The following is a 27,363-nucleotide window of genomic DNA, read 5'->3' as shown; positions in this document are numbered from 1 at the left end:
TTCATTAACTCTATCATCCAATATTTATTCCACTTGTATCTCCCTATGGGTTGCTTCCCCCCCCCCCCCCCCCCTGCATTGTATCCAGCATCATTAGCACATAACAGGTTATCGACATGCATGGCAGGGTCCTGATTTAGACGTTCAACCTGATTAGCCCTTAACGAACCAAACCCAACTACCTGAATGGAAGAGCACACAGTGCCATAAGACAATAATAAACAAGCCCTCCTGCACACAGACACACAAATATAAGCACACATTATACTGTACTTCTATTGTATAAGGGCAGACAAGACAAATTAATTTGAGTAGAACACATTGTTGAGATGTTTCATCTTAAAGAGACATTTCTGACACCTCTAAAGAGCTACAAGACCAGATAATACCGCAGGGCTACTTTTAATTACCATTACAGTATGTGTGTTAAACAGTGCATATCCCAAGGGTGCATTTAATCAAGATATTACAAACCAAATGAAACACTGCTACTCTGTCCGGTTATTGATTTTTCTTGTTATTCTTGAGGAATACAATACTCATTTGACAAGGAGAAATGGAAAGATAAAATTAACAGTGAGCTCTTATCAAGAATGTTTTATTAGTCAAAGAGTGTGAAAGAAAATTACAAAACCTTAAGAACAATTCTATTTCAATATACAGTAAACACTGTGGCAAAGCTTCAAATTTGTGATATATACAGTACATACTGTATTTATCAAAGACAAAAACATAGATGAGGCTCTATAATGAAAAGAAATAATCAAAGCTCATGGACTCTCCTTTATCTCCCTTTCCTCTCATTCTCCTCTGGGGGAGTTTATTAAAGACCCCCGCTGACCTTGGATATTCAATCATTTGAAATGGATGTACTGAATAAATTCAAAGGCTGGCAATTCATTACAACAATCAGACTATGAACTATTTTCTCCCCCGATTCTCTTCTCTCATCTCACATGCTTCACTCTTCTCTTCACATAGTTTTTAATGTTACATACAATTTGGGATGCTCGATTCTGGATTGTTTAAACTAACATGCTGATATCCTATCATTAATATGCAGTGCAGATAGTATAGATCTGTTTACTTTGGTTGGGAGAGATGCAGTGCATTTCAAACAGAAAATATCTCTTTGAATAAATGAATGAAATCCTCTAAACGACAAATGGCAGAATGTCACATTCACATATAGCAGATGGGATGCATTGCAACACACTGCTTGCTGATCACCAGACATCCAGTTCACACATTATGCTTTCCAAATCTGAAGCAGAAGGGCAGGTTGATCACCAATCCTAAAAAAATCATTAGTTTCATTACATGAGGGAGAATTTTTAAGGCAATGCTTATATTTGCAATTTTTCATCACTGCATGAGGGCAATATACTTCTCCGCTGCCTGTAGTTTTTCTCATTATCGCCCACCTCTCCTCTGTGTCTATTTTCTCCTGTCTCTCACCCTTTGCTCCAGCTCCTGGACTATTTTCTCATTGACGGGGTCCGCCTTGGTCACCACAGCTTTTCTGCCGTCTGGTTCAACCACAACGGTCATAACACAGCACATATCTACCAGCTCCTCCTGACACCTCCTCATCCCAATGTCTAGCTCACCTCTCCTGGCTGGGTCACGCTTCAGAGCCCCCTTCTCTGCCACCGAGAAGCCCAGCAGGCCTGTCAAAACCTCATCGGACAGCTCCACGTCCAGGTAACCACTTCCATCGGATATTGTAGCGCAGACGCGCCAAAGACCGTTGCTGCTGCTCAGTTTCCCCAAGAGAGTCACAATGAAAGCTTTGACACGGATCTCTGTGGTGTGAGGCTGTGGTTTGGACATCATCTCTTCTAGCAGGCATAAATATGTAAAAGGTGGAGAGGTCAAAGCGAGAGCAGGGACCAAGCTGTCACTCTGTGGATCTGTTTTAGCAGATGGTCTATCAAATACTGCAGTGCTTGAGATGTAATTTAGCCCCTGAGGAGTGTTGCGTGATCTCTCAAATGCAGTATCTGTTACACTTCTCGATGAGTCGCTGGTAAGTCTACAACTGGTGCCTGAAAGTTCTGTTTTGTTGGTAGCTCTCTCTCTGTCTGTACTAGGTCCCTGATGGGGAGGGAGCTGATTTGGCCCTCCAGTCCTTGCAGTTTCTACCTCTGCGAAAAAGCAGTCCATATCTTCATCCATGAAATCTGTCTCATCATTAGTAATACATTCTAAATCATGGGATGGCTCTAAAGTTGCTGCTGGGGAAAATAACTGCCCTGTAGCGCCAATAGTACAGCCTTGATAGTCTCTTTTCTGTGTGGTGGATCTGGAATTGCTTGAACCAAGCTTTGACCCAGAGTCATTCAAAGTGTGCTGCTCAAACTGAGCAGTTGGGGCTTTTGTTGCTGTATTAGGATTTCCTGTTATTCTGTTGTTGTTGTTCTGTGGCGTGCTTCTGTGACTGCTGTCATCATTTGTACTTTCTTGAAAAATCACACTGTCCAACTCATCCAGGGGAAGATCGTCAAAGTCTTCATCAGGAAAGTCTTCGTCTGCCATGTTGTGCTCTGAGATCTCTTGTTGAATCGAGGAGTCAAAGAGGTCAGAATCCTCTTGTTTGTTACCATGGCGACGACTTTGGACTGAACCACCTCTGTTGCTCTGGGTCAAACCACTTCTGTAAGAGCGGGCAGATGGTTCACTTCTAAAAGAGACCAACCAAAAATGTTAGACTGAGTTAATATAGCTTTAAACCAGCAAGTGTTTTTAATAGTGTTGGTGGGCCCATTATGCCAGAGGTATACCCTAGAAATTCAAATCTCATGTCAGAATAGGTAGGAGTCTTTTTGAAAAAAGTAAAAGTTCTAACGCTACAGAAACAAGGGGACCAAGATAGTTATAAGTCACTTATAAGTCTTATCTTTGATTACAGCATGTACATTTACAATACCTTGACACCACAGCTTGTCGTTCAAGTCAAAACGATCAAATTATGTGGCAATTTATTCTAATTTGTTTCTGACTGTGCAGGAAATTGGTGGTCACAGGACAGCGAGCAAAGACAGCAACACCAACAATGACAAAAAATAATATATAAAATAAGTTCGTCCCTAGGCTGTAGAATTAAAGTGTTAAAGGGATAGTCCGGATCTTTTGAAGTGGGGTTGTATGAGGTACTTATCCGTTGTCAGCGTATTACCTATGGCGGTCGGCACACCCCCAGTTTGGAGAAGCAGGCAGGAGTCCCGACACGGAAGTTAAGCAATGTACTGTTGTGGACAAGGCCACCTAAAAAAAAAGGACCACCTAAAAAAAAATGTATATCAGTGTAAGTGTACACTGATTTGTCTGACGGCAAGGTAAAGCGGTAAAAATATTCTAAATATAGCATACACTGATATACATTTTTGGGTGGTCCTTTTTAAGGAAAACTATCCCTTTAAATGCTTCCTAAAGTAGCTGAAAGTTAAATGCAGATTTTTTTTTTCTGAAGCCAAACATTATACTAAAATTCTAAATGTCAAGGTATATAATATGCCCGACGGTAAACACTGAGTAGTTCCAGCATCAAAATGTCAAGACATCACATTGTTAACCACCCACCTGGATGAGACTGTCGAGACAAGGCTCCTGACAGAAGAGCTTCTAAAGGACTGAGTGGAGGTCTCACTGAGCGTCCCGTAGCCACTGTCTCCAACAGGCCAATCTGGAACCCTTTCCACCACCACCTGGGCCTCCAGACTGGCCAACAGCTCTGCATCATCCAGCTCCAGGTCCTCCACTTCCTGGTTATCTGAAGAGAAAACAAAAAGGCACAACATCATTCATGATTATGTTAAAAAAAAGAAGTAAAGTTTAGGTTAAGAAATAAGGCATCTATTTTCATTCTTAAACAGGCCTTATTTTATATCAAATCTAAATAGTTGAATTAAATTAAATACACCTTGCTGTGGTGCTAGTGGGGCCTCCTCCCCCTCCTGCTGCTCCTCAGGAAGTCCGAGCGTCCGACACAGCACCCTGCCCTGTAGTATAGAAATATACTGCTGGATCTGTATACATTATTGCATGTTATACACTGCTGTATAAAACCAGCTGGGATTATGTCTTCATCTTTGCTTCATGAGCTGTAAAAAACTAACTGGCGTATAACAACTAGGTTTAATCTCAATGCTGTAATAAATGAAAAATGAATGAATGAATTAATCAATCAATCAATTAGGTCCAAACAGTATTCATACCAAATCTGTAACAAAAATTAAGAAAACATAAACGTGTTTTGGCTTAAATCTGCTTTTGACAGACAATAGAAACCAACTGTTTACCTGGTTATTCCTCTCCACCAGGTCCTCTACTTCACCACCCAGGACCTTGATGTTGGACGGCCCCAACAGAAGCATCCCAAGTCTGCAAACCATCTGCCCTTGCAGCTGCAGCTTCACACCAGGCCTGAGGGTTCAGAGCCAACAATCCCAATGAAAAATATAGTTTCCTTTTTCAAAAATATGGTACAAAAGTTTCAGAAAATCAATCGTGTTTTCTTAATTCTTGAGAAACTGGCAGTGACGTAGCAGTAATGTGTTTTTTAACTCTATATTAATATTAATATATATTATATATAAATAAGTTACAGCAGTCCCTATATTTCCCTTAGCTTCCATTAACTTGAACACATTCTTCGTTGTAAAACTAGAGACACAGTTGCTAGAAAGATGTAACCAAAACACGTCGGTAGCAGCAAAAAAACACCACAATGCAGTTCAATGTTTCACAGACCTGAGAGCTGTGCTCAGTGCAGGGATGGACTGATACTCCATGGCCTCCAAGCTCTGGACTCCATCCGTCACCTGTACAACAGAGATTTACGTTTTCAAAATATTACAAAAGAAGGTTCAACATTATTGCTGCCCTCGTCTTGTTGCTCTAAACTGTAAAAGTAAAAAAATAAATAATATCAAAACAGTTTTATGCATTTATGTGTATATACTGTATATATGCTGACTGGCCTGGACGTTTCAAAATGCAAAGCTTTGACAGCGATTCCAGTGCATTTTAAGATGCCATGGTTCTTTGCATCCGATGACTCCTAGAATTTCATTTCATTTAATGTTTATTTGATAGGGACAAAAACAATATACATAGAAAATTGCACAATTATCCAATGCAATTGTGAGACCAGGTCTCAGAAACAGTAAAAAATAAATAAATAAATAAATAAATAATTAATAATAATAATAAGAAAGCCATTACAATGTTTCTAAGCAACACTAGCACTACTCTTTAGAAACCATAGAGCAGTCACAATTGTATTACTTAAGGTGAGAATTACAGTCCGCACCTTATATATCATCAATTTACTCTTTAATATGCTCCCACTGATTGTACCTGTCCACCGTGATTCACTTAGGAAGAGAAGTAGAATGCTTCATTATTCTACCCAACCAAACACATCTCACTAATAAAGGCAGGAGTCTCTGTGAGTCGGTCCAGGCCGGAGTGAGTCACTATTTATTTCCCAGGATGCCGATGACACGTCCTGCCCTCCTCTGCTTTACTTTGACTCTGATTGGCTTACCCTGACATCCTAACCCTAACCAACCCAACCAATGAATGCGCAAGTAAGCCAATCGGAGGAAGAGTAGGGCGGCCTTCGCTATCCTACGGAAAAAATATTTGCTTCTGGCTGGTTATCTAACTCGCACGCGCATGAGTAAACAAACACGGAGGCCACTGTGTACTATTGTTCGACATACTTTTGTGTGAAAAAACTAGAGCTGCCCCCTAAAATGTTCAATATTAATAGACTCAATAAAACTAAGCAAACACACAATAGAGGTTGAAAAAAAAAAAACTACTTGATTTCATAGGTGCCTCTGACCTGCAATACTAGCATACGGGTTGTTCTGGCTTCCCAGGGCCTCTGAGTGGCCTGTGTGACAGCAGACACCTCGTCGTTGGCACAATCTGAGCCCCTCCACTTCTGCAACTGACCATACGCAGGCTGACTGGTGTCCAGAAATGAGTCAACCTAAAACAGAGTGGGACCTTTGATTATGTTGACTTTTCCCTGCATATAAATTCTGATATTGATTAGCGTTTTTTATTGGATAAAAATCTATGTGGCACATATAATAAAGTGAATGGGAAATATTTAGACTGCTACATTATTAAGCAAAAAAATCTCTTTAACCACATATTTTTAGGATCACAACAAACAAACTACATTAAGGGATTTGTAACCTGACAGCTCCATTAAACAAATGCAATAGGAACATTCTAATAATTTCTTTGCTCAATACAAACTGCTATTTTTACCGTTACGTGATTGTGCACGTGTGTTGTTGTTATTTGTGATATTTGTCTTTCCCCCTCCTTCTCACCTGTCTTCTGTCTGTAGTTGCCTATATTGTCCTCAGCATGCTGTTTGTTTTTAACAAGGTTATTTTGATCAATGGGAATTGTCCCAAACATAAATAGTAATCGGATATGATGAAATATATAGCATGAAATATATGATCAACAAGCCTGTACCTGGACACAGAAGGTGCCGTTGAGTTCAGTCTTCTGGGCCTGAGAGAGCCCTTCAGGAAGAACAGGATAGCCCAGGTCCCTCAGGTCAGTCAACAGCCACTGGTCCAGTGCCTACAATTTCACATAATGCATTGAGAGACACACAAGGTTTAAGCTATTGAACATTAGGGCTGGGTATCGCTCAAAAATATCCGATACTCGTACCGATACCAATACCGTAACTTGAATACCGGTTACTAAATGATAGTTTTTTCGATACCAATTTTATAAAACAAAATGAAATGACAACATTACGGCACAAATCCTTTTATTTATTTTTCAGCTCCTACTACGTGATCCTCATCTCTGTGTAACGTAGAGGTTTTCCTGCGTGTCTCTACGACGTGTAACGTTAGACAGCCAATCACAAACATTATTAGATCTTGGTAGAAGCATGCTGCGTGATTATTGGCTCACTGACACTGCTGAAATTTACTCCTTATTAGGTATTGAAATTGGGTATTGACCTCTCCTGGAACTATCACCTTATCGTGGTGGAGAGGTCTGTGTGTCCCTATGAACCTGAGGGCTGTGTTGTCTGGAGCTTTGTGCTCCTGGTAGGGTCTCCCAAGGCAAAGTGGTCTCAGGGGAGGGGCCAGACAAAGAATGGTTCAAAAACCCTATGAAAAAACGAGGTAGAGATGGAGTGACCCTGCCCGGAGGAAGCCCGGGGCCCCCGTCTGGAGCCAGGCCCAGATGGAGGGCCCAGATGGAGGGCCCGTCAGTGAGCGCCTGGTGGCCGGGTTTGCCACGGAGCCCGGCCGGGCACAGCCCGAAAAAGCTACGTGGCACCTCTCTCTCCAACCCATGGGCCCACCACCTGTGAGAGGAACCGCTGGGGTCGGGTGCGCTGCCACATGGGTGGCAGTGAAGGTCAGGGGCCTCGACGGACCAGACCCGGGCAGCAGACGCTGGCTCTGGGGACTTGGAACGTCACCTCTCTGTGGGGGAAGGAGCCGGAACTTGTGCGGGAGGTGGAGCGCTACCAGTTGGATCTGGTGGGGCTTACCTCTACGCACAGTCTCGGTTCTGGAACCATACTCCTGGATAGGGGTTGGACTCTTTTCTTCTCCGGAGTTGCCCAGGGTGTGAGGCGCCGGGCGGGTGTGGGGATACTCACAAGCCCCCGGCTGAGCGCCGCTACGTTGGAGTTTACCCCGGTGGACGAGAGGGTCGCCTCCCTACGCCTGCGGGTTGTGGGGGGGAAAACTCTGACTGTTGTTTGTGCGTATGCACCAAACAAGAGCTCGGAGTATTCGGCCTTCTTGGAGACCTTGAATGGAGTCCTGTATGGGGCTCCAGTGGGGGACTCCATAGTTCTGCTGGGGGACTTCAACGCGCACGTGGGAAATGATGGAGACACATGGAGAGGCGTGATTGGGAGGAATGGCCTCCCTGATCTAAACCAGAGTGGTTGTTTGTTGTTGGACTTCTGTGCTAGTCATGGATTGTCTATAACGAACACCATGTTCGAACATAGGGATGCTCATAAGTGTACTTGGTACCAGAGCACCCTAGGCCAAAGGTCAATGATCGATTTTATAATCGTTTCATCTGATCTGAGGCCGTATGTTTTGGACACTCGGGTGAAGAGAGGGGCAGAACTGTCAACTGATCACCATCTGGTGGTGAGTTGGGTCAGAGGGTGTGGGAAGACTCTGGACAGACCTGGTAAGCCCAAACGGGTAGTGCGGGTAAATTGGGAACGTCTGGAGGAGGCCCCTGTCCGACAGACTTTCAACTCACACCTCCGGCGGAGCTTTTCGTGCATCCCTGTGGAGGCTGGGGGCATTGAACCTGAGTGGACAATGTTCAAAGTTTCCATTGCTGAAGCTGCGGCGGGGAGCTGTGGTCTTAGGTGCCTCAAGGGGCGGTAACCCACGAACACTGTGGTGGACACCGGTGGTCAGGGAAGCCGTCCGACTGAAGAAGGAGTCTTTCCGGGATATGTTATCCCAGAGGACTCCGGAGGCAGTTGCAAGGTACCGAAGGGCCCGAAGGGCTGCAGCCTCTGCCGTGAAAGAGGCAAAGCAGCGGGTGTGGGAGAAGTTCGGAGAAGACATGGAGAAGGACTTTCGGTCGGCACCAAGGTGCTTCTGGAAAACCGTTCGCCACCTCAGGAGGGGGAAGCGGGGAACCATCCAAGCTGTGTACAGTAAGGATGGGACGCTGTTGACCTCAACTGAGGAGGTAATAGGGCGGTGGAAGGAGCACTTTGAGGAACTCCTAAATCCGACTAATATGCCCTCTATGGTAGAGGCAGAGCTGGAGGATGATGGGGGATTGTCGTCAATTTCCCTGGTGGAAGTTGCTGAGGTAGTTAAACAACTCCACAGTGGCAAAGCCCCAGGGATTGATGAGATCCGTCCAGAAATGCTTAAAGCTCTGGGTGTGGAGGGGTTGTCTTGGTTGACACGCCTCTTCAACATTGCGTGGAAGTCGGGGACGGTGCCTAAGGAGTGGCAGACCGGGGTGGTGGTTCCCCTTTTCAAAAAGGGGGACCAGAGGGTGTGTGCCAATTACAGGGGTATCACACTTCTCAGCCTCCCCGGTAAAGTCTACTCCAAGGTGCTGGAAAGGAGGGTTCGGTCGATAGTCGAACCTCAGGTTGAAGAGGAACAATGCGGATTCCGTCCTGGTCGTGGAACAACGGACCAGATCTTTACTCTCGCAAGGATCCTGGAGGGAGCCTGGGAGTATGCCCAACCGGTCTACATGTGCTTTGTGGATCTGGAGAAGGCGTATGACCGGGTCCCCCGGGAGATACTGTGGGAGGTGCTGCGGGAGTATGGGGTGAGGGGGTCCCTTCTCAGGGCCATCCAATCTCTGTACGACCAAAGCGAGAGCTGTGTCCGGGTTCTCGGCAGTAAGTCGGACTCGTTTCAGGTGAGAGTTGGCCTCCGCCAGGGCTGCGCTTTGTCACCAATCCTGTTTGTAGTATTTATGGACAGGATATCGAGGCGTAGTCGGGGTGGAGAGGGGTTGCAGTTTGGTGAGCTGGGGATCTCATCGCTGCTTTTTGCGGATGATGTGGTCCTGATGGCATCGTCGGCCTGTGACCTTCAGCACTCACTGGATCGGTTCGCAGCCGAGTGTGAAGCGGCTGGGATGAGGATCAGCACCTCTAAATCTGAGGCCATGGTTCTCAGCAGGAAACCGATGGAGTGCCTTCTCCAGGTAGGGAATGAGTCTTTACCCCAAGTGAAGGAGTTCAAGTACCTTGGGGTATTGTTCGCGAGTGAGGGGACAATGGAGCGGGAGATTGGTCGGAGAATCGGCGCAGCGGGTGCGGTATTACACTCAATGTATCGCACCGTTGTGACGAAAAGAGAGCTGAGCCAGAAGGCAAAGCTCTCAATCTACCGGTCAGTTTTCGTTCCTACCCTCACCTATGGTCATGAAGGCTGGGTCATGACCGAAAGAACGAGATCCAGGGTACAAGCGGCCGAAATGGGTTTCCTCAGGAGGGTGGCTGGCGTCTCCCTTAGAGATAGGGTGAGAAGCTCAGTCATCCGTGAGGAGCTCGGAGTAGAGCCGCTGCTCCTTCGCGTCGAAAGGAGCCAGTTGAGGTGGTTTGGGCATCTGGTAAGGATGCCCCCTGGGCGCCTCCCTAGGGAGGTGTTCCAGGCACGTCCAGCTGGGAGGAGGCCTCGGGGAAGACCCAGGACTAGGTGGAGGGATTATATCTCCAACCTGGCCTGGGAACGCCTCGGGATCCCCCAGTCAGAGCTGGTTAATGTGGCTCGGGAAAGGGAAGTTTGGGGTCCCCTGCTGGAGCTGCTACCCCCGCGACCCGTTACCGGATAAGCGGAAGAAGATGGATGGATGATTGGGTATTGAATGACGAGACATTTTTCGATACTCTATAGTTTAGAGGCAATTCGGTCGGTGCCTAAAAATGATTGAGTTCGGTACCCAGCCCTATTGAACATCCTAATCTACATTGTTAAAGTGCTATCCCGGGTTGAGATCTAGTGACCATGTGGGCCACTTGAATGATCTGACAACACTGTTATGTTCCTGGAACCATCATAAGATGATATGTGCCTTGAGAAATAAAGCATTATCCTCCTCAAGTATCTATAAAAAAAAGAGAGAGATAGACATAGGCCAGGGATGCAGCTGTTCAGCAACAATATTTGAGTACACTGTGGTGTACAAATGATACAGAAAAACATACCCCACATGACGCCACCACCAGCTAGTACAGCTGACACCAGGCAAGATGGATTCATGCTGTTTATACACAAAAAATTGCCATGCTATCAGCATGTAGTAACAGGAAACCAGGATTTGTCAGACCAGGAGGTGTACTTTCACTCCTCAATCTCCCACTTTTGCCGATCACTACCCACTGTACATATAGCATTATCTTCCTCTTCTCAGCTGACACTAGTAGAGCTGTGAATGGTCTTGGGCTTTTAATGTTTATCTGCGCCAAGGTTCAATCAGTTGTGCTTTCTGTGGACTGGACATTTGTATAGGGTTCAACAATATTTGTTTACTGGGTCCCACAGTGTGTGCATCCTTGGCATGCCAAGTTAAAAAGTTATTGTGTCTGTTTAGCGTGCAAGGATACTGGAATTTCCTTCCATTCAAGAAAAAAAGAGACACAAACCATCTGCTGTGAGATTATTCAGTTTAATCTGGGTTACTACGTCTAGAGTGGTACACCCTAAAGACAGCATCACCCCAGAAAAAGCGGAGTGGTGTATGACACCATATTTACCAGCCATGACAGTGACACTGGTATTGCTTTCCCCTTGTGAGTCTGTGTGTGTGTGTCATTATGGCAAAATAGGGTCCTGGAGACACATACTGTAGTGGGAACTACCACAGAGGGAGTTTTGAGTACTTTGCCAGGAGTCACCAAGATAGTGTTGCAACTGTGCAAGATTCAGTCATGACCCTAACAGGTGTGTAGTTGACATCAAGATAAAGGCAGAGTTCGAAAATGGGTGTGGTCCGAGCAAGGGGGGTAAAGGCCGTTTTACAGTCGCCATAGCCGAGCTCGCGCGCGTGCCAATGTGACGTCAAAATGACGTCGATCTCGCTGGTGCACCAGGATTTTGAGTGCGCGACCAGAGGGCGCACGACAAAGCGGAAACAGGAAGCATGAATGAGCTCGAGAGCAACCGGACGCCAGGACTCTCAGAGTGACTGCAAGTCTCTCTTGTAAACTTACTGGGTTAAGAGGAGTTCTTTTATGGCGAATGAAAGGTTTGATTCGATGAAGTAGGTCATCGAATCAAATTGAAGCATTGATGTCAATGCTGCTGCCAGTTCTGCCGTTGTTTACCTTTTTCTTCTTCTTCTAGTCCGTAGAAATAGCAAAGTCGGTAGCCTTTCCTCATTAGCGCCACCTCTGTTCAGGAGAAGACTGCAACTAGTGTCGCGACCACCATGCAGGAGTATAAACAGTTACGGCGCTTCCATGACGTCACACTGGCGCTCGACAGCTTGGCTGCGGCGAGTATACCGCACGTTTAAGAAGTAGGAAAGATTTGGCGTTGCAACTGGTGTGATCCCATCACAAGATGGTCTCTTATTGTTTTAATTATTGACTTAACTGTTGACCAATGCAAATGTCCAACAGTAAAAAAAAGAAATAATCAAAAACAGAGAAAAACAGCAAATCCGCACGTGACAATCAGAAATCAACAAATGTTTGAAATTATAATTACCAAAATTGCAAATTCATTTTTTTCCTGTTGATTAATTGATTGAATTAATTTGTTTCAGCTCCACACAGCTGTGGGAAACACAATGATTGCAAAGACTGAAACTTGAAACAGACATCAGCTGTCTGTAAACATCTGTCAAACATCATCAACCAAGAGTCAGTGGATGATCGGAGAAAGATCAAGAGGACATTCACATCCAATACCAGAGACCATCTTGGAACACAGACAGGAGTCACCATCTTCCCCCTCAGTAGACCACCTTTTATCACGTGGCCCAAGTCCCATACTTGAGTCACAACTGAGCTACAAATTCTAGACTGTGATCATTTTGCATTCAGCTGCACACTGAGACATTCAGACATCCTGCCTACCTGTTGGTTGATTTGCTGCTGTGACAGACGACCTGCTCCTCCTGCCTCTTCCTGCAGCCACTCCACGCATGCTTCCAGCCAGGCAAAAGGCACCAGGACGTGCCAGGAGGACTGCAGCCAGGCTTGGGTAGCACGTACCACTGCCTCGATCTCAGGGGCCATCCTCTTCCTTTTTGTGTATTTGTCTCTTATATTTCCTCCACTGTTATCTATTATTATATGAAGACAGTTCTGTTATTCGTATTCCGTATACTTTATCAGTAATGACTCTACACTGGATTACACATTGACACGTTTAGTAAATTATGGTTTTTAGTATACAAGTAGTGGTTCAACTGTTACATTTAATTGAATTCATTGCATAGCACCCTGCAATCCCTAAGTGCTTTTAAAGGGAATTTCTATGTTAAAGGGTCATCTTCTCTATGTATCTCCAGAACCACTTGACACTAAATCTTGTGATGATTTATCGACAGGAGAGATTAGTTTATTATGATACAAGAACATATAATGGTTGCTTTCTGTTATTTTTCTGTGGTCACATCAGCATTGATAAGCCCTGTGTCTCTGCAGATGGTCACGTCTGAGTACTGTGGAGGAGAAAGCGAGATTGAGTAAGAAATGCAGGCAGGGATAGCGACCGACAGAATAACAAAATCACAAACTAAGTAATATTAAAAACATGTTCAAATGAGTGTTGATATAGAGGTTACCTTAGAGACATGGAGGCAGCCTCTTTCACGAAGTGTTGTGGAAAGTAGCCAAGGCGCCAAAGTTGACTAACGTTAACCCAACTTAGCAATGTTAGTGCTACTGTCACTTAGCTTTGTGTCCATACAACATGACCATAGAAGTAATATACAACAACAGTTCTTAAACATAACAAGTGTGCCTCTACAAGTACTTAGAAAGAAACAACTTAACATTAGCCTAGCTGATCATACCTTATAAACAGGAATGACTTGAGCAACAACACTAAAGTGCGGATCTGGCTCCTTATCTTGTCGCGTTGGAAACGCCTAAGCTCTTGTGATTGACGTCTCTACTAGCCAATTGTGACTCTCGCCTGTTGATTTGCCTTCTGTTCAACCAATCGGCACACTTTAGCTAAACTGGTGCATTTCCATGTTCGATAGAGAAGGAAGGAAGGGGGAAGAGCGAGGTGTTGCACTGCAGGTTTGTGTTTTGACGGTATTTTCCTTTTTTTCTGTGCCACATTGAGTCTAATGTAGCTGAAGTGCACATGTACTATAACAATAAATATGTCTTTAGCAGTCACTTTGTTTCTTATTTTGTGGCTGGTACAACGCTGCCTAATTGGCTGGCCTGGCTAGCTAACGTTAGCTCTCCTTGTGCTCAACCGACATTATGGCAACATGGCGAAATTAGCTAGCCGCTAGCTTGAGTGGTTCGGGCTGGTCTTTGTATTGATCGATTGGTCATGTTGTATAAACCCACTCGCGTTAGATAAGTGACACACGCCTTGCTTCTTATGTAACTAGTTAGCTAACTAGCTAAGTGTTTGAAAAGAGTGTACGACCGGCATTGAATGAAATTGCTAGTTCATAACGTTACACGACGAAGCTCGGAGCTAACGCAGTGCCCCCTGGCTATTTAGCTAGCTTGCAACCCAGAGGTAACGTTGGCTAACGACGAAGCTTAACCTTAACCTTAGCTACTGGTCAGCTAATTAGCTTCAATGGAGCTAAGTTAGCTCACTTTCGGTTTGGTCAATGTAAGCATATAGCTAGCAAGCTAGTATAACGATAACTGTTAATTAAACTGTATTATACTAGTGGGTGTGCTTTAACGTAATTATTGGCACGACAGTAATGGGTTTAGGGCCGAGCCGGTCAGTGTAACGTTTCGTTAATATTGCCATTAACGCTAACGTTATGTTGCATACAACAGTTAACGTTACCAACTGAATTAAATATATAATCAAACTGTAACGGTATTCATATTGTGGGTCAATTTGCTCACATACAAAAAAGTACTCAATTTCTGGCGTCATGTAACGTTATTAAGTTTAACGTTACATTGCTTGAAATTGAGAATTTGCCTTGTCTGCCGGTTACGGTAAGGTTAGCAGTAGCGTTAGCTAGCTAGCTAAGTATTAACGTTATTTCGGTATCTAACGTTAATATTATTCGTACATCATTGTCTGATTAACTCATCTCTTGATTGAAGGACCAGCCGCACACTTCATTTAATCCGAAACTATGCAAAATGCAAAACAATCCGATTCGATAACTCCTGATGACATTATAATGATAATTGTGTCCCTTCAAATAATGCTAGTCGAAACGTTCGCTTGATAGATGGATGTTCATGAGCCTAGTTGACATGTAAAGTTAAATATCAGCGATTCAAACATAGGAATGAAATAAAATGTATATGATCATAATTGGTGTATTTCAAACTTTGCTATCACTGAGCCTTTTTCTTAAAACATTTCAGTATTTCAACTAGCCTCTCCCTCCACGACAGGTCGCAGCAGCTGTTTGGTCCTTGATTATTTAGTTCCGCCTATCAACACGCCCTTGTCCCTTTAATAAATATTGGTGAGTGCCGGTTTTCTGTCAGTTTTTCGCTCTAGTTTTTTCTCATCATGTCATCCCGGGTTCTCGAATAGCTGGATCTCCAGCACACAGCTTGACTTGTCTTGTTTCTTTTTTCTCCCCTTTCACAATGCTGACAGACTTCCACAGCTCACAGGGGCCAGTTTTCTGCTTCTCTCTCCCTGCTGCTGCGGCCACCTGTTCCCCGGACCGAGGTGCCCACCCCACCTCTTTCACTGTCAAAAGACCATGGAGACAGAAATTGAACAGCAAGAAGATACTTCATTCGGCAACACGGAGACTAACGGTATAAACATAGCTTCTTTACATATGTTATGTTAAAATCAACAATGTAAACCAACTTCTTTACATTTATCAAAATGCACAAGTTTGACAGGTTTTACAAATATATCTACATCAGAAACACATGTTTGTTATTTAATGAAAGGATAGCAATGGCAGTGTTGGTGTAGCTGATTACTTACAGCTCAGATTTTCAAAAAAGTAGTGCAAGTTATCTATAATTTAAAATCTTTCACTTGGTATTTCTTATAGAGGTTGACCTAAGCCATATATGAACTGGTTTCCTCTCCCAAAGTTGTGTTCATGTTTTAATAGAAGCATTTTCAAAATGTCTGTCTTTTCTAGTTTTGCACACAATGATCTGTGTAGATTTAGCTTTTAATATGAAAACAGAGTTTAAAATACAAGTCTTATGATTCTGTTCTTCACTGCTTTCTGTGCTCTTTTTGATGATTTCATTTTATCTAGTTGAGTGTTGTTTATGCGTTGTTGTCAGTGTGTGTTTTTATCTCCCTATGCCAGGTAAGCGCCCTGCTGAGGATGCAGATGAGCAGAAATCATTCAAGCGCTCCAGGAACTCAGACGAGATGGTTGAGCTTCGCATCCTCCTGCAGAGCAAAGTAAATCAGCTCCCCTTTCATTTCACGTCGAACCCTCATGTGATAATTTGTATTTCTATATTTCTTTTTTGCACTCCTTCCGTAAGACGGCCAATTTCTTGTACTGCTGCCATTTTTATTTTTTTTAATAGTTTTCTTTTTGATGCCCTAATCACATTTCTGCCTTTTTTAATAATGAATATCCATCCTTTTTATTAAGGGTATTCTTGCGGTCATTGTTATTTTCCTGATACTTATTGTAATATTCTCTTGCACATTGTCTAATAATTGCAGTGCTATTTTACATTTTCTCATTTATTTGTTTTCATTTTTGTAAGTATTTTCTGTATTTTCAGAATGCAGGAGCTGTAATTGGGAAAGGTGGCAAAAACATCAAAGCCCTTCGTACAGACGTGAGTACATTTTATACATTTCATACGCCCTGAATTTTTATTTTGTATTATTTATTTTTCCCTCCACTGGTGTTCAGCCTCCCAAACTACCCAGCCTCCTTTTTATAGTTTGTACATGTTTGTGTTTTTACAAACATTGACCCTGGATAACTGTTAAAAACTTGTTTTGGTATTTGGCAATATTTTTTTCTGTGTAAACAAGGGGTGTGGTAAGCTGATGCCTGTATTGATATTAGCCCTCTGTTCATTAAAATGTCTGACAAACTTTTTATTCTTATATGAACATCATGTAATTACCTCAGCTAAACTGGCCCTTGGCACAAAAGTCCAATTTCATGCCCATTTGTTTCTCCATATTGATAATTTATTGTATCATTGCTGTCGTGGCAACACTGATGCTCTTGTTGATTTAAATTGATGGGCCCAGTGCAGTGTTTATGAGGTCACCTGCAGAGCCAGCTAATATATTTTTTTATAAGTGTTAAGGCAACCTGACCAATTCTTAATTCATTCAATGTCATTGCCTCTTTCTCTAGCCCTCCACAATTTGTTCTACCCCTCTTTCTAACTGTCTCTGGTCTATTCCCCAACATTGAACTTATCATGTTCTTTATATGCCATTACCCATTTTCCAATGTCACCTTTCCTCTTTTTCTCTCTTTGACAAACCAATCTCTGAGAGAATCAAATTAAAGTCACGTTTGAACAGTGTAGAGCCTGTATATTAAAAATGTATTCCTCTTCCCTCTTCCCTCTCCCTTGTTTATTATTTGACTGTTGACTTTTGCCCACTTCCTCCTCTGTTGCCCATGTTCTGGATGGCCCCTCCTGCGCCCGCCCACCTGACACCCTGGTTGGCCCTGTCCATAATCGTGCCCTGTCCCTAAATGGGCGCCTTACTTGATTGACATCTGTGCTCGAATGGCCCTGGCCCCTGTCCATGCCACGCCCAGTACAATGCCAGTGTGTCAGTCCCAGACAGCAGTGGGCCTGAGCGGTATGTCCCTAAGCTCCTCCCTCTCACTGCCTGACTACAGGTCAAACAAACAAGAAGAGATGAATAATAAATAGTCATCCTGCCTCTGTCAAGTCACTGTATTTTTAACCTACCTGTTCTTAGTATTTTAGCCTGATTCAAAATGCCTAAATTCGTTCATTGCCAAATCTGACTGTAAAAGCCATGTCAACATCCTTTTATATGCCATTTTTAAAGTCACGTCCACATTGAAACTTAGGCTTGTGTTGTCAGGGTTTTTCCACAATCTGCCACTGTCTTTTTAAATCTTTGCTATAATATGTGCAATATGTCAGTGTTTTTTATTTATTTATTTTTTATTAATGATTATCATTTATCTTTCGCGTTTCCACCTCGCTCCCCCCTCAGAGTGGATATACTGGTGTTCTTGGTTTTTTATTTAGTTTCATAAGCTCACCTGCTTCTGGCACCATCCCATTCTTTCCTTGAGATGCCCTCATTATACTGATAGACTCTGATTGTTCATCCATTCTGAAACGCAAAAGGCAAGCTAGGTTTTAAGTGTTGTATGTCGTTTTTCCTTTCCTGTCTTCTGCTTCATCTGAACGTTGTTATTGACTGCTGGAGCTACTGAACGTACAGATTATCTCTCTCTGTCCCACTCATCCCTGCATTCTTTGGTGTTATGTTTGTCGCTTCTCCCATCCCCTTAAAAAGCATCAACTCCAGTGGTGCAAACTTCATTTTTCATGGTATAATCTGCTCTGTTACTCTCCTTCAGCTGTCTACCATTCTACTTTAATTTACAAACTGTGCTTAAGTTCTCTTGATCAGTAAATTCATTTTTATTATGTAAATGGGTGGGTGCAGACAACAAAATTATATTTAATATTTGTTGGCCAAACGAAGCATCAACATTTCCCCAAGCCTATTTTTTAAAGACGGGACACATTTTTGATAAAAATGCAAAAAAAATTAAAAGAGAGGAATCATTAGATCTCTCAATCTTCCCCGATCTTTCAAAGTTGTGCACCTTATTTGGGGTCTTTGTAGTCAAAGTCTTTGTGGTGTGCATCCACCAAACTATGCTTTCAGACTTTAGAGTTCTCTCTGGCACCTTTGGTGCCTATTCCTGCCAGATCCTCCTCAGACTTCCCCCTCCCTGTCTTGCCCCTTCAGTGGTCACCAAATGCAGTCACTTTTCTTTGGGTCCCTTTTTCATCTTGTCTCCTTTCTTCCTTTCTCTGGACAAACAACTGTTTTCTTTTCATCGCATTATTTGGGGACCCACTTTTTCCAGTTACAGTGTTGAACTATCAATGACCATGAAAAGTTTAGAAAACACTGGATGTCAACAGTTTGATTAGTTGTTAGTCTCAGTAGTGAGTTGGTTAAATGGGGTGTGACTGTTTTTTATGGCAAAAAAAGGGATGTCATGAATTCTCTAATCTGAAATGTTTCCCCCCCCCTTCCCCCTGGTATGCCTTGCTGGCACCCCCAACCCCACCCTCTCTGTGAATTATGAAGCATCCTGAGCATCAGTGCCGACATCGAGACAGTTGGAGAAATCCTGCTGAAGATTATCCCAACACTGGAAGAGGTGAGGACTTGTTGAACTTGTTTCTTTCTCTCCATGTCAAGTCCTGTTGAACCCAGTGGTTTAGATGGGTTAAACTGGACTGATTCAAAACCTGTCTGCTTTGTCTGAACTATATTTTGATGCTGTATAACACTGTTGGCATGTGCCTGTACCTGCAATCAACGGGTGCAAATCTTTTTCATTAAGAACTTTCAAATGAGATTAAAAACAATTAATATATTTTCTGTTACCGTATTGTAATATGTTCTTACTGTCATCTTCTACAGTAACGTGCCTTTTTTGGTGGACGATTTAGCTATAATTATAAGTAACAAGTCTCTGGCAGGTTTGTGTTTTTCAGAGAACTAAAAAGATAAGTATTAACATGCTGTACGTTCTGCTCAGTACCAGCAGTACAATGGCATGGATTTTGACTGTGAGCTGCGCCTGCTGATCCACCAGAGCCTGGCTGGCTCGATCATTGGAGTGAAGGGAGCCAAGATCAAGGAACTCAGAGAGGTATGTTGATACAAGGGATGGGGATCAGTTTATTGCAACTAAATCAGTTCAAAGCAGTTTACCGACTGGCATGTGTGAGTAATGTACAACATGGATTTTCACACAGCCTTCTGTCGCTGCCAGTTTTTCAGTTGTAACAAGAATACACTCCATGAAATAGCTGGATTAAATCCAGCTGGAGGTACCCAGACAGAATATCATTTTTCTCTTGGTAATCTTTTGTTTTGTAAGGTTTCTGTTTATTGAATTGTTTTTTTTTAACTGTTCTTCTTCTGGCTCAGTCTTTTGTGTGTACCTAAAAGATGTGGAAATACCCATAAAATGACAGTTGTGATTTGATGTTTGAAATGCTTAAGTAATTTCTTTCTACAGTAGAATTAGCTGCTGTATCACGTAGTAGCCTTCTCCTTCCCTGTGATTATCATGTGTGCCTGTGTCTATGTCTCTCCAGAACACAAAGACCAGCATTAAGCTGTTTCAGGAGTGTTGTCCTCAGTCGACAGACCGAGTGGTGCTGGTTGGCGGTAAAACGGAGAGGGTGGTGGAGTGTATCAAGACTATGCTGGAGCTCATCGCTGAAGTAAGTATCTTTTACTGTGGTTGAGAGGCCTTTTTTGTGATTTGTCAAGTTTTATACATTGAGAAATTGCAACAAAGCCATTAATTTAATCCTTTTTCTGATTGAAGATACCTGATGGTTGTAAATATAAAATCTATAGCCTAGTGTAGGACACTTAAATGGGAAAACAAACCCGTCAACAGCATGTCATGCTCTAGCAGATTTCAATTTTTGTTGGAGATCCATCAGAACATTTAATGCCCTTTTCAGTGAGATTGTGTTTTATGTTGGGAATATTGAATTGTTGGTAATAGATGCACATTTTTTTCCAGCACACCTGTTCTTGTAAACTGCATTTCAAATGCCCTTAGCAAGTGAGTTGAGTTGTTCCCCGTGTCCTCCTTTTTAGGCTCCCATAAAGGGCCGTGCACAGCCCTATGACCCTAACTTCTACGATGAAACGTATGAATATGGTGGTTTCACCGTGATGTTTGAAGAGAGGGGAGGCGGTCGCAGGCTTATGGGAGGGTTCCCCATGCGTGCGGGCAGGTCCAGTGGTGGAGACCGTGGGTTTGACCGAATGCCCTCTAGCAGAGGTGGACGGGGACCCATGCCTCCCGCCCGCCGGGAGTATGATGAGATGAGCCCCCGCCGAGGTCCTCCTCCACCCCACCCGAGTAGGGTTGGCAGGGGGAGTGGCCGTGGACGCAACATGCCCATGGGACACCCACACAGAGGAGGGTAAGAGATGAACACAAATTATCTACTCTTTTCACTGTTGCTCTTACTTTTCTTTTTCTTTTAATCATGCATAAACATGAGTCCTGCCAAGGCATGGCCACTTAATTGAGTTTGTTGGTTGGTGTCTAACTTGTTTTCCTAAAACATGTCTTAGATTAGAAATGGGCATGTTTTCTATGCCTAATACAGATACAATCTTGTGCACATTTTTTGTTTTACTGATCACTGTAGTGCCAAATGACTGCATGATCCCACTCATCAGTTTGTAGTTGAGTGTCCTTTTACTCCTGTTAACATTTTAAGTTTCAATTGTTTATTATTTTAGAAATAGGCTCTATTCCGAGTTCCCTTTTCTAGAGCACTTGTTTGATCCTGCATCTGCATATACAAAGATTAATCCCTCTTCAGGTGCTTATTTTTCATTCAGGTGCACTATGTTCACAGATTCACCAAACTTGCTTTACATCTTCTAATTCAGAGGATAAACAGTGTGGAGTATTTTGCATGTAATCCAGTGTCACACTATGCACCCCTCTGGAAACATTTGTATTCATGGTTATCATTTCATAAATTTTATGTGCTCATCACTGTATGTCTGGGTGTGTTTGTGTGTGTCTTTTTCCCATCTCCATCTTGCCCACAGAGAAGATCGTTACTATGACTCTTACCGTGGCTCAGACGACAGGTCAAAGTAAGTTTCTGTCCCCAAACCTTTGCCTAAACCTCCAAACTTATCTTAACAGAGATACTTTGACATTTTTAATTTTTTTTTTAGTGCTGACAGGCGTTCAGCATAATTTCCATTTACAAATGTGACAAATGCTTGGCTATGATGGATTAAAATTAAGTTGTAAGTGTTGAGGTATTCCTACACATGCCGTATTTTCTTGCCTTACTACTTAAATGTTGCAGTTTGTTGTATATGCTTGGTTACCCACTTCTTCTAATAGCTTGTGAGAAAATAACCCTGTATAAACGCTGCCCTCCTGTCATCCCCAACTCTAAATACTGATTATTGCCTTAAAAACATCCATTGCTTTGTCTGTAGTGCCCTAGCCTGCAAGTCCCTTACCCTGATCCTATTCACCTGTTCACTTTTTTGCAGTACTTTGTAAGGAATGGCAGTAATGTTGTATAACCTCCTCTTGTCTATGTTAATAACCTATCCAATCTGCTATTCACTCCCAGTTGTGCCCAGGTTGAGAGAAAGTATTTGTGGTGGTGTTTGAGGGTCATGTGCTGATGTGATGCTGATATGCGTCACTTAAGTCCCCTGCAAAACGGCATGCTTTCCCAAGCTGGCTTGTAACTAGAGAAGACATTTTTCTAATATGTACAAATGCACATTAATGCAACATTCTTTCAGACTTTTACGCGTAAAATGGGAAACGCTGCACTCCCCAAAACAAGAATAATACGTTCATGACCTGGCCTTGGTTTAGTGTCAGGTGTGTCTAATTCCTTTTTATTTGATCTCGAAAAAGCAGCAGCCCTTGGCTCTGACCATCATCCCCACCACCTGTCACTTCTCTCACCATAACACTGTCAGAGCTGTTCCTGTTACTGTGTGGGAAGATGGCTGAGAAGAAATGTGTTTATACTGTAATCTTGCTCAGCGTGTGTGTGCAGTTTGACCTAGACCAGAATTTTCCTTTGGAATGCTGTCAAGTTTTTTTCTAAGCATTTTCTATTTCTTTCCACCCCCAACCCCCATCTCTCTCTCTATCTTTCTCTGTCTTTCTCTGCCCCGCTCCCTCCCTCTATGGCATTCTTTCGTCACCAGTGACAGAAGAGGCAGACCGGATCGCTATAGCGATAACATGGTTAGTGACCCTTTGCTAAATGCATGCAGCTCTTGTTCTAGCATCTCATTGGGCGCCAGTGTCCTTAGGCTTGCACATTAGTTGGTCCTAGCTCTAGACAATATGCTGTGAGTGTCCATTGTGTTATAATAATAATAATAATAGTAGTTTGACAATACAACTGTAGCTGGTCACTTGTGTGCATAATGAGCACACACTCATATGAGCCCTGGCCATGCATCCAAGCTAGTTTTTGCATAGTGTAAGTTATCCCACCAAATGACCATAATCACCACAACTGCAGACACCCCATAATAATCAGCTATAATTGCCTTCTCACTGTGTACTTTTCATGGCCAGCCTGTTTTTCCTGCAAAGAGAGGGAGAATGTTGGGGGTGGCGATGGTGGGGATGGCCATGGTTGGTTGCTAGGCAATAACGCTTTGTTGACAGACTAGAAGGTCTCTCTCTCCCGCGCTCTCTCTCCCTTTCTGAGAGCTGGCAGGATACTGCCTGCCGTTGCTCAGCAACAGCTTTTTGAATTGCCTGTTGCCCTGGTGACAGCAGCAGCTGAATAGCAGGTGAAAATGGGGGCTGATGGAGATGCAAGGAGAGACGGGAAGGGGGGATGGATGGATGGAGGGAGGGAGAGAAGGAGGAGTCTGGCTTATTGATGAAAACTGGGTAGCTTTTAGTTGAGTCTACTCCATGGACGAGGCTGCTGCATCACCCATACATTTGTGCTTTCAATCCTCGTCCGTTCATCTGGGATCTGTAGAGAGATGAAAAGAATCAACTATATTGTATGTAACCTGTTTTTGTTTGTTTTTACAGAGTGGAGGAGGATATGGTAAGTACCAAGCCTTGTTTTTTTCTGTCATATGAATGTGGTTTCAAGGCTGTTAATTTGTGTTAGTGTGCAGCCCTTGGTGTTCATTTCAACATACTGTTGTGTCAAGCATTTTGTCTGAATGTAGTGTTTATAGTCAAAATGCCAAAAACTGTCCAGTGACAATGTGGCTAAAAGGACTTTGCAGCTCACATTAGGCGTTTTGGTTTGCAACAATATTGCGCTTTTTATTGAAATTCTAGTGGAATGACATTTTACTGAAACTATCTGTTTACAACAAATGTTGAAGATGGCATGCAGAGCTAATTATGTATCATTCAGATATATTTTTTCGTCAGAAGATCTTTTGAAAATGTATGACGAGTCACATGTTTAAGTTTAGTTTTGAGACGGGTCATTTGTTTACAAATGTCACAGAAATAACTTGTTTTAATGTTTACATTGAATCAGTGTTCTTTCTTGCCTTCTCTCCTGCTTAGACAACAGTTCTTCCTGGGATAGCTATCAGTCAGGTAAGTCTCTATACTTTTCTATCAGCCTGTACAATTAGAAAAATTTGTTGAGCTATTGCAATGCTGGCAGCCAAGTATTGATTTTTAGGGCTCGACTTACTTTCACTCTTTTCTACACTCCTCTTTTTCCATGCTTGTCTCCTTTGGTCTTCACCTCTTCCCCCTCCCTCTTACCATCAGGTGGACGTGGCTCCTATAATGACATGGGTGGCCCTGTCATCACCACACAAGTGACGATCCCTAAAGATGTGAGTAAATTACCACAACATAACATACGAACTGGCACTCCAAAGAAAGATCACCATCCCTCACCCACTATACCCTCATGTCATAAATAACATTCAGTCAGACTGAGTAAAACCCTACATTGCCAATGTGATCATGTCATCTGCACTCTCTCATTATCCTCATATAAATTACATTTAGCCATGTGTGTCATAGTCCATTATTTGTGCAGCAACTGACAGGACCAGTATTCCAGTTGAAGGGACCAATAAGTCATGTTGTCTCTCACACGTTGACTTTACACAAAACAAGTTCATAGTAGTCATTCAGTGTTATTAACAAAATCATTTGAGATTCATAGTATGATTCATCTTTTGACATTTATACATGTATTTGAAACTACATTTTCTTGAAAATATCGTACATAACACATTTATTAAGCTCCACACATGTATTCTCAGTATAGTGAATGAAACTGCTACGATGTGCCTGCTGCACAGCTAAGGAAGCAGATAGGACCCAACAACAGTATAGGCTGCCCTAACTATGACTGACTGGGGAATTTGGTACACCCATTGCCTGAAATGTTTCTCTGCATGTTTTGTTTTTGTTTCCTCCCCACCCCTCTCGTTCTCTTCACTGTACCCCACCGACAGCTGGCTGGCTCTATCATTGGTAAGGGAGGCCAGCGGATTAAACAGATCCGCCATGAGTCAGGAGCCTCCATCAAGATCGATGAGCCACTGGAAGGTTCTGAGGACCGAATAATTACGATTACTGGCACCCAGGATCAGATCCAGAACGCCCAGTACCTTCTACAGAACAGGCAAGTTACTGTATTACACTTACTAACATCTTAATGGATGAAATTCTTGATTCAGCACCATAGTTGTAGTTGAACCATTTATTCCATCAAATGTGCTTATCAAACTGACTATCTTGTCTTCTTAAAGTATAACCCTTTCAAAAACCTCATTGTCATTGTTGACTCTTAACCTGGCCTCATAAAAATGTTAGTTGATGCAACACTGCTGTCTTGTAAACTCGTGCAAACTAAAAAGCCCTACAGACATTTCAAAGATGCTTTCTTACTTTACCTCTCTTTCAACCCACTAAACATGTACATAGTTCATAGATTTTTTTAAAGATTGTAAATGCATTATTGTTTTTTTCTGAAATTGCATCATAATGCTAGTTAACCCACTTTCTGTTGGGTTATGCGTTTCTGCCTGCTGTCTCTTCTCCACTAACCCCCTTCCTTTCTTCCCCATGCAACCTGCAACTAGTTCAAACCTTCCTCTTGCATGAAATGGCTGTGAAGGAGTAGGCAAAGTCAGTGGTACTTATTGCATTGTTTTAAAGGATCAATGTGATTGACATGTTTGTTTGACTGTCACATTTGTTCATTAAATATGATTGGTAGAAGTAAAAAAAATAAAAATAAAAATAAAAAAAAGTCTATTTGCCATCAAAGCCGTTTCACTGTGAAGCAGGGAGTGGATTGATTCTTTCCCTGGCTGCTGCTGTGTGGAAGACTAGTGATTTTGTTGTTTTTAGTTAGATCAACCGACAACAAATCACAGTCTGCCAAATAGCACGGGCTCCTCCTCTTCTGTCTCCCTTGGCAACCAGTAGGCACGTATAATGCACACTACTTCCTTGTTGATGCTATCCGAGCTTAGCCCGAATGCTAATACAACTGTAGACCTGCCGCCGCTGTCTCATGAGCAGTGAAGTGTTGCCATGGTAACTAACCCTGCCTCCCTCTTCCTTCCTTCTTCCCCTCCCTCTTCAGTGTGCTGCACCTGCTTGGACACAAGGACTAACCACACCCCTTTTTTCGTCCTCTTCCTCGCTGTCCCTCAGCCACTTATTTCATATCTTCCCCCGTCTTCCTCTTTGCCTGTCTATCTTACTCCCTGTCTGTCTCTTTTTCTTCCTGCTATGCCTCCTCATCTGTTTCCTCCCAAGACTTCATCCTCCCACAGTTTCATAGCTCTATATTTACACTGTCATCGACTTGTGAATTGCAATTTTCTTCTTGTGTATTTTATTTATTTTTCCACTCTTTTTATTTCAGTGTGAAGCAGTACTCTGGTCATTTGCTGTAGACCCAGGAGACTCAGATTGAAGCAGACTCAGATTGACCCCTCCCCCCCTCCCCTCAACCTTTCTACCCCTGTCTAACTCATCCCCTTCAGACTATAAATCTGGATTATGGGTGTCTTTTTTTAATTTTATTTTTGTATTTTTTAATGAAATGTCCAACATTCCTGTGCATAAAAGAAAATGTAGATGTTCTGCATTTTTAATAGTGTAGTCTAAGTTTATCAGTTACACTTTGCTTTTTTCCTAACACTCACATCTATCAAAATATTCAATCTCCTGACAGACAAAAATAAACATAACCTTTATTTTTTGATGGTTTTGATTTTTATGGCTTGGATGTGTATCATTGTCTCCAGTTTAAATTGTTTGTGTGTGCGCGCGCATGTCGGCGTGTGTGGGTTGGGTGTGCTTTCTCTTGTTTATATCAGTCCCTTCACACACAGTTGTACCACATTACCACTCTGTGCAACATGCAGAATGTAAGATACATTTCTTCTTCATATTGAACCATTTGTTTTTGTTTTCTAGAGATGTGGGAACTTTTACCCTTCAGAATGGATTTGGGGATGTTTAAGTTGGGACTTGTAAACACCAGATACAGGGACAGTCTGACTAATTTGTGAGAATATCTATAGTAGTTGTTGGATGAAATAAATCTGGATAGTTTGAGTAACTCCTCACAAATGGAAACTTGTAGCTAAACATTTGTTTTGACATTTTATTAGAGATTTGACAAATGATATTGAACTTATCTATTTTGTCTCTGCAATTTCCTGTACTCTACACTTGTTTGCTTTCCATGCTGTAGACTTCACATTGTCAAATTGTAACATGAATAAAGATGGTGCCACTTTTTACTGAACCAATTAGCATTTTTAATGAGCATGCTTATTGAAATTTCTTTTGCAAAAACATTGCAGCTGGATACGTTTTCTGTGCACAGATGGCATTTAGGCAAAAAGCTTATATGTAATGTTTTTGGCGACAGTACATCTACCATTTCATGCATGTTAT

General features: G+C 42.7%; 2 protein-coding genes across 9 annotated transcripts; one reads left to right on the top strand and one right to left on the bottom strand.

Annotated features, from left to right (window-relative positions):
- Positions 1 to 582: 582 nt before the first annotated feature.
- On the bottom strand, positions 583 to 13,669 carry rmi1 (RMI1, RecQ mediated genome instability 1, homolog (S. cerevisiae)). Of its 4 annotated transcripts, XR_004895212.1 has the most exons (10): positions 13,315 to 13,560; positions 12,602 to 12,810; positions 6,508 to 6,618; positions 5,855 to 6,004; positions 4,753 to 4,823; positions 4,302 to 4,425; positions 3,923 to 4,001; positions 3,583 to 3,772; positions 1,388 to 2,683; positions 583 to 1,295 (listed from the first exon to the last, which is right to left on the bottom strand). XR_004895212.1 is itself a non-coding variant. In XM_031308892.2 (9 exons), the coding sequence occupies exons 2-9, from the start codon at positions 12,761 to 12,763 to the stop codon at positions 1,438 to 1,440; spliced, it is 2,133 nt and encodes a 710-aa protein (XP_031164752.1). In that variant the 5' UTR covers positions 12,764 to 12,810; positions 13,546 to 13,669; the 3' UTR covers positions 583 to 1,437. The 4 variants fall into 4 exon arrangements, 3 of the variants coding, with proteins under 3 accessions (XP_031164752.1, XP_031164751.1, XP_031164750.1); XM_031308892.2 differs by having other exon boundaries at positions 583 to 2,683; positions 13,546 to 13,669; XM_031308891.2 differs by having other exon boundaries at positions 583 to 2,683.
- Positions 13,562 to 27,211, top strand: hnrnpk (heterogeneous nuclear ribonucleoprotein K). 5 transcript variants are annotated; one of them, XM_031308901.2, is made up of 17 exons: positions 13,562 to 13,777; positions 15,092 to 15,165; positions 15,303 to 15,469; positions 15,988 to 16,085; positions 16,421 to 16,477; positions 17,431 to 17,474; positions 18,981 to 19,053; positions 19,444 to 19,551; positions 20,003 to 20,131; positions 20,520 to 20,851; positions 21,495 to 21,542; positions 22,635 to 22,674; positions 23,488 to 23,503; positions 23,983 to 24,015; positions 24,196 to 24,263; positions 24,897 to 25,066; positions 26,321 to 27,211. In XM_031308901.2, exons 3-17 carry the CDS (start codon positions 15,412 to 15,414, stop codon positions 26,349 to 26,351), a joined length of 1,305 nt encoding a protein of 434 aa, XP_031164761.1. In that variant the 5' UTR covers positions 13,562 to 13,777; positions 15,092 to 15,165; positions 15,303 to 15,411; the 3' UTR covers positions 26,352 to 27,211. The 5 variants fall into 5 exon arrangements, with proteins under 5 accessions (XP_031164761.1, XP_031164759.1, XP_031164762.1 ...); XM_031308899.2 differs by having other exon boundaries at positions 19,438 to 19,551; XM_035992298.1 differs by lacking the exon at positions 13,562 to 13,777 and adding an exon at positions 13,826 to 13,846 and having other exon boundaries at positions 19,438 to 19,551.
- The last annotated feature ends 152 nt before the right edge of the window (positions 27,212 to 27,363 follow it).

The sequence above is a fragment of the Sander lucioperca genome, chromosome 2, assembly GCF_008315115.2.
Source record: "Sander lucioperca isolate FBNREF2018 chromosome 2, SLUC_FBN_1.2, whole genome shotgun sequence".
Classification (NCBI taxonomy): Eukaryota; Metazoa; Chordata; class Actinopteri; order Perciformes; family Percidae; genus Sander; species Sander lucioperca.
Note: the sequence above shows the minus strand (reverse complement) of the source record. Positions and strands in the feature narration are given on the sequence as shown.